General features: G+C 44.0%; 1 protein-coding gene across 1 annotated transcript; it reads left to right on the top strand.

Annotated features, from left to right (window-relative positions):
• The first annotated feature begins 1,909 nt into the window (after nt 1-1,909).
• On the top strand, nt 1,910-4,096 carry LOC142890607 (uncharacterized). Its single transcript, XM_076029803.1, has 5 exons — nt 1,910-2,025; nt 2,114-2,175; nt 2,256-2,567; nt 2,641-3,033; nt 3,769-4,096. The coding sequence occupies exons 2-5, from the start codon at nt 2,121-2,123 to the stop codon at nt 3,882-3,884; spliced, it is 876 nt and encodes a 291-aa protein (XP_075885918.1). The 5' UTR covers nt 1,910-2,025; nt 2,114-2,120; the 3' UTR covers nt 3,885-4,096.
• Nucleotides 4,097-5,636: the final 1,540 nt, after the last annotated feature.

The following is a 5,636-nucleotide window of genomic DNA, read 5'->3' on the forward strand; positions in this document are numbered from 1 at the left end:
CCCCTGCGTGTTGTCGTCTTTGCTTCCTCTCCTCTCTGGCGCCTCCTCTCACTGGTCCAGTGGTCATGAAGGCAGACACGAGTCGAGCAAGGTTTCTCATTCATTCATTCATTCATCTCCTATACCCGCTTATTCCTATTCAGGGTCACGGGGGTCTGCTGGAGCCTCTCCCAGCTGTCTTAGGGCGAAGGCAGGGTGACACCCTGGACAAGTCGCCAGTTCATCGCAGGGCCACATAGAGACAGACAACCATTCACACTCACATGCACACCTACGGACAATTTAGAGTCTTCAATTCACCTCACATGCATGTTTTTGGAGTGTGGGAGGAAGCCGGAGAACCCGGAGAGAACCCACGCAGACACAGGGAGAACATGCAAACTCCACACGGAAAGGTCCCAGGTCCGGGCCCCCGGAATCGAACCCACGACCTTCTTGCTGTGAGGCGGCAGCACTAACCACATGCGCCACCGTGTTGCCCTACTTAAGGTTTCTGTTCCTTTGAATGAACACATTGTCATGTGTAAAGGCTGTTTACCTATTTAAAGTTTTAAGATTCACTGTATAAAGGATGGTGCAGCGACTCAGAGTTGAATCTTGATATTGGCCCTCTCAAACCGAGCCTTCCTATTGACAAGCCTTTCAATTGGTTCTCTCAACCTTGTCAAGTCATTGTTGATAATTATTCAGAACTCATTAACTTGATAAGTGTCTTCACACACACAGTAGATGTGTATCATCAATATATAACTCTGAGAGTTTGTTATTTCAGGAGAGTCTAGCAGACTAGTAACCCTTCATGTGACCCAGGACCCATGAAGTTGCTCTCAGTGCCAAAAAGGTTGGCAACTCCTGCCACTGTAGTGTGTCTAGTGTGTCGAGTTTTCTATCTTTGGACATGCTTTTGATTTTAGAGTTTGCGTTCTACCACTCCGTCTCCTGCAAAATTATCATTGTACAATAATCTCGGAGAGCTTTGAGCTACTGTAAGTACTTTTTCTGAATTTTTTCTTACCCCTGAGAAAAACAGCATTGGTATACCGTGTACCAGTATACCGGTTAGTGCCATTATAGTCACTGGTCATCAATGCTTTTATATTATTCATTTTACCATTAGTTCCTTGGCTCTGGCCTGCGTGCACGTCGCTGCCGATCAAAGGAGAGCAGAAGGCCGTTCAGGTGTGAACGCATCCTGCTGCTTCTCCATCCCTGATCAACTGGACGTGAACCACAAACCAATGGAGAAGAACCAAAAAACATGTTCCATCTACAGTAGAACGGAGACTCCCATTTTCACCAGCTGCAGTCTTATTTTGAAGCCGAGAGACCCGTGTCTGAAAACATTCAGCCAGGTGGTCGACTGCAGCGTCTGTGACACAAATAAATAGCCCTGAGTTAGATGGTCGTGGTTTTCTATTTCAATTTGTGACCCAGTCGCCTGTTGGAAGCCACACGAGGCTACACAGCAAAGAGACAACATTTCATGGCTGTGACCAAGACCACCATCAACACCACCATCATCATCACCATCACCACCACAACCATCATCATCACCATCAACATCACCACCACCAAGACCACCATCATCATCACCATCACCACCACAACCATCATCATCATCATCATCACCAAGTAAAATATGACTGAGTAGAAGTAAAGTATAAAATGCGTTGACTTGAGTAAAACTAAAAAGTACTGATACAAATGTCTACTCAATTAAAAGTACAAAGTACAGGATCTGAAATGAAACTCCATAGCCAGCTTTTGTTTCAACTCGAGTTGGACCTGAAAAACCTACCCAAGTACAGTAACAGAGCACAGTAACATTAAGGGAGTATTTACTGACCGCCACCATCGTCACCATCAGCCATCAGCAGCAGGACGTCACTGACTGGAATAGATGAAGAAGTCTCCGCCTCCTCTGGGGCTGCAAATGAACTAACGGCCACTTCCTGGACGAGTTTCACTCAAGAAGAGAAGGAGGACAAAAGAGGAGTTTGAGGGTCCACTGCGTCAGTGAAACAGGTGAGTTGCTCATTTACAGATTTTAAAAAAACAACTTAATTCTGTAACACAGAGTCGTCATTTCAACATCATCACCGTATTTGAACAGATGAAAGATGATCTCCATCTTGGCCGTCTTCATGGTGCTGACATCTTCAGCCCAGGCGAAAGGTTCTTCCATCGTGCCCAACTCAATCCTTTTATGTGTGTAATCCTTTTACTCAACTCCTTTATTTTACTGCTCATTTTAGGTTCCATTGAGTGCAATTTTGTAATCACTCCACCTCAGACAGAATGTTCAGGAGCATCTGGGCAGCTTCTGCTCTTCCACTTACCAAAATCAGGCATCATGCTGAAGAAAGATGAGAGTGATAGAATTCTGGAAATCCCAATAAATGGCACGGGCACACTGTATATGAAATATACCAACGAAACAAAGTTCCTCAGCAATGGAACACTGATGTTGGGACGTGCCAAGACGTCCCACTCTGGAAAATACACCTTGGAGCGGCATGGAAACAATGGAACTATTCAGAGGGAAGTCATGCATGTCCAGATACAAGGTAAGTGAAGAGAAGATGAGATACAATGTCTACAGCAGACAGACATTGAAGTGAGATTGAATGTCTCTGGCAGCTGCTGTGTCCATGGTGTACCTGTCACAGTGGTGCAAGTCAGCAGAGAATAGGATCGTCACCTGCTATGCTGAGGGTGACCAGCTGAACTTCAACCTCACGCTGGATGGAGAACTGCTGCAGCTCAAACAAGGTCGTCCAGGGTCACGAAGCATTATGCTTCCCGGCAACAGGACGGGAATGCTGGTGTGCACTGTCTGGAACCACTTCAGCCAACAGCAGGATCTGCGTTCGGTGAATGTATCCTGCAGGTGGTTGTATGGTCGTGCATTTGTCTTTTCTCCTCACTTGGTGACTGCGACTGTGGTAGCGATGACTGTCGGAGGTGTCCTCGTCCTTCTTGCAGCTGTTTATCTTGAGAAGAGAAACTTCAAACCAGGAGCAGCTGCTGATGGTGAGCAGGACTGATGTCCATGTCTGTGTTGATGGAACAATGTGGGGAAATACAACTACTCTTCCATAGCAACGATCACATTGCATTTTGAGGGACTAGTGATTCATGTGCAGGTAGCGCGTGGCTGTACTTCCTGTAGTTGGTGGTAGCCATCCTAACCCTGCAACATAGGCAGACTGATATTATTGGTCTCCTCTGTTTACCTTTCGGCGTTACGCTACTAACCAGAGAAAAGTAAAACTCCGCCGCTGCTGAGAAACTAGTCTTATCCACTGTGGAGTGGGGAGGACTGATTTTACTGGCAGGCTGGAGGAAACCATTGACTTGAGTTAGCCTAGCACCCGTCAACTCTGCAAAAACTATTAGACTGGATGAAATGTGTAGAAATGGTCTCCAATGATGATCCAAATTCTGAATCACCCCTTTACTTCTACGCAATTATAAAATATCTATGATCACAATTGATCTATTCTATTTCCCTCTACTAAAACTTGCATTGTGTTGCTAGTTTTCTCTGCATGTTTTCACATTCTTTGTTTATTAGAACCAAGTGGGTCTCATCTGCAAACGTCACATTTTACTTGACAGGATTTAGCACAACGATTTCCAATTAACATAAACCTCCAAGTGTTATTCAGTGTTTGTTTGTTGTTTATGTAACCCACTGTTAAGATGCTTAATAGCTCAAATTTAACATGCAGTATATAATAATGACTTATTTCTCTGTTTTCCCAGACTACAATGATGAATCCATCTACAGTGTGGTTCTATTTCAGCCAGTGACCAGCAAAGACATCAGGGGTGGCATCAGGATCCAACGTTTAGTGAATAAGCCTGTTAAGAAAGACTAAACTGTATTCTGTCTGAACAACACTTAGCACTGAAACTCAGTTCAAATGTGAAAGTACCTGCAGTGAGAATGTGTATTTTGTCTCTGTTTGGATAATGACCTCTGTTTAGACACGAAGACTGTTTTGACTGTCCTGCTGAATTAAAATCTACTCTTGAAGCCAATAATGTTTGTTGACCTTGAGGCTGTTTGAGGTGTTGTTGTGCATCTGGTTGACACAAAACCGCTGCATCGTTTCCGGCATGAAGGGGAAGCGACACGCGATGAAAGCTCAAACATCAAGATGCTACTGATAACAATGCAGTGCTGAACACACATAGGTAGGCAGGTCAGTATGTAGCAACTGCACAGGTGCAGCTTTCATGCATTAGGTGACAAACAGTGAGAGATACGACATGAGATACTGAGAACACTGATGCCTGATTCGCCGCCTAAACAGTAATTGAGCCAAACAGAAACTTAGTGACGCACACATAAGTGCGAAACAATGATTTGAAGAAAAGAAGTGAGCCAGTAGCAACACACCTTCAAGTCATCATGAGACAAAGGCCAAGTGTGTTTCTAACAAGCAACAACAAGTGAATTTTACAAGTTTCCTCCAGCGATGGTCACCACTCTCTGACTTCTACAGCAGCCGCAGCCACAAGGTTTTGATCTGATAGCAACATCAGCGAGAACAACACCTGACATACAGCAGGGAGTGAAAGTCAACAAGTCAACAAGTCCTAAGTCTTCAAGTCAACAAGTCATCAAGTCAACAAGTCATCCAGTCTTCAAGTCCCCAAGTTATCAAGTCAACAATGCAAAAAGCCAACAGGAAGGTACTCAGTCAAAGTTGATGATGAAGGTGACTTTGGTAAAAACAAGGGCTCACCGGGTCACAAGTCGTCAGGTCAGTGAAGTCATCAAGTCAACAATTCAAAAAGTTATCAAGTCAACAATGCAACAGGCCAACAGGAAGGTACTCAGTCAAACTTGATGATGAAGGTGACTTTGGTAAAAACAAGGGCTCACTGAGTCAAAAGTCATCAAGTCAATGAAGTCAACAGGAACGTGCTCAGACTGCAGCAGAAAGAAGCTGATGAAGATGAAGGTGAAGGTTAAGAAACAAACAAAAACCTGGCAATTATTCTGCCAGTCAAACCTGAAGCATGATGTGCTTCCACTAACTAAGGTTTAGCTCAGGAAACAGGGTTGTTTTGTCTTTGTTTCCGTCGCAAAAGCTCTTCTCCTCGCTGATACTTTACATTTTCGAATCATGACTTTGACCAATCTGACTATTATAGAATATTGATTGGTTTTCCTGGTTGACTTCTGGGAACTGGACGGCTTTGCTGATCAGACTCCTGACTCCTGTTTTGATTGCACTAGTCGTTCTCATGGTTATTTCCTCTTGTGCTGTGCCGCTGCTCAGAAGATGTGTAAATGATGCTGATTCTATCTCTATGATGAAATCGCCTTCGGCTCCTCACTTGCATGATAACAAATGTTGTCTTTCATCTCAAAAACCCGACTTATTTCCTGTGTTGACTTGTGACGATGATTTCAGTGGTTCTGATGCCTCATCTAACAACTCTGTTACCGTGTAAGAAGTTTGACTGATGTTGTTTGTTTGAAGAGCAAACATATTTTATCCTCTGATTTGATTATATAACCAAACCCCCATTGTTTTTGCTCTTGACATAGGTCCAATAGACCACCAAAACAGCTGTTTTCCTGAACTCACTTATGATGTGTGGATTTTAAACCCGAC

Source organism: Nelusetta ayraudi, unplaced genomic scaffold (genome assembly GCF_046127955.1).
Source record: "Nelusetta ayraudi isolate G7.1 ecotype Tasmania unplaced genomic scaffold, CSIRO-AGI_Nayr_v1 ptg000026l, whole genome shotgun sequence".
Classification (NCBI taxonomy): domain Eukaryota; kingdom Metazoa; phylum Chordata; class Actinopteri; order Tetraodontiformes; family Monacanthidae; genus Nelusetta; species Nelusetta ayraudi.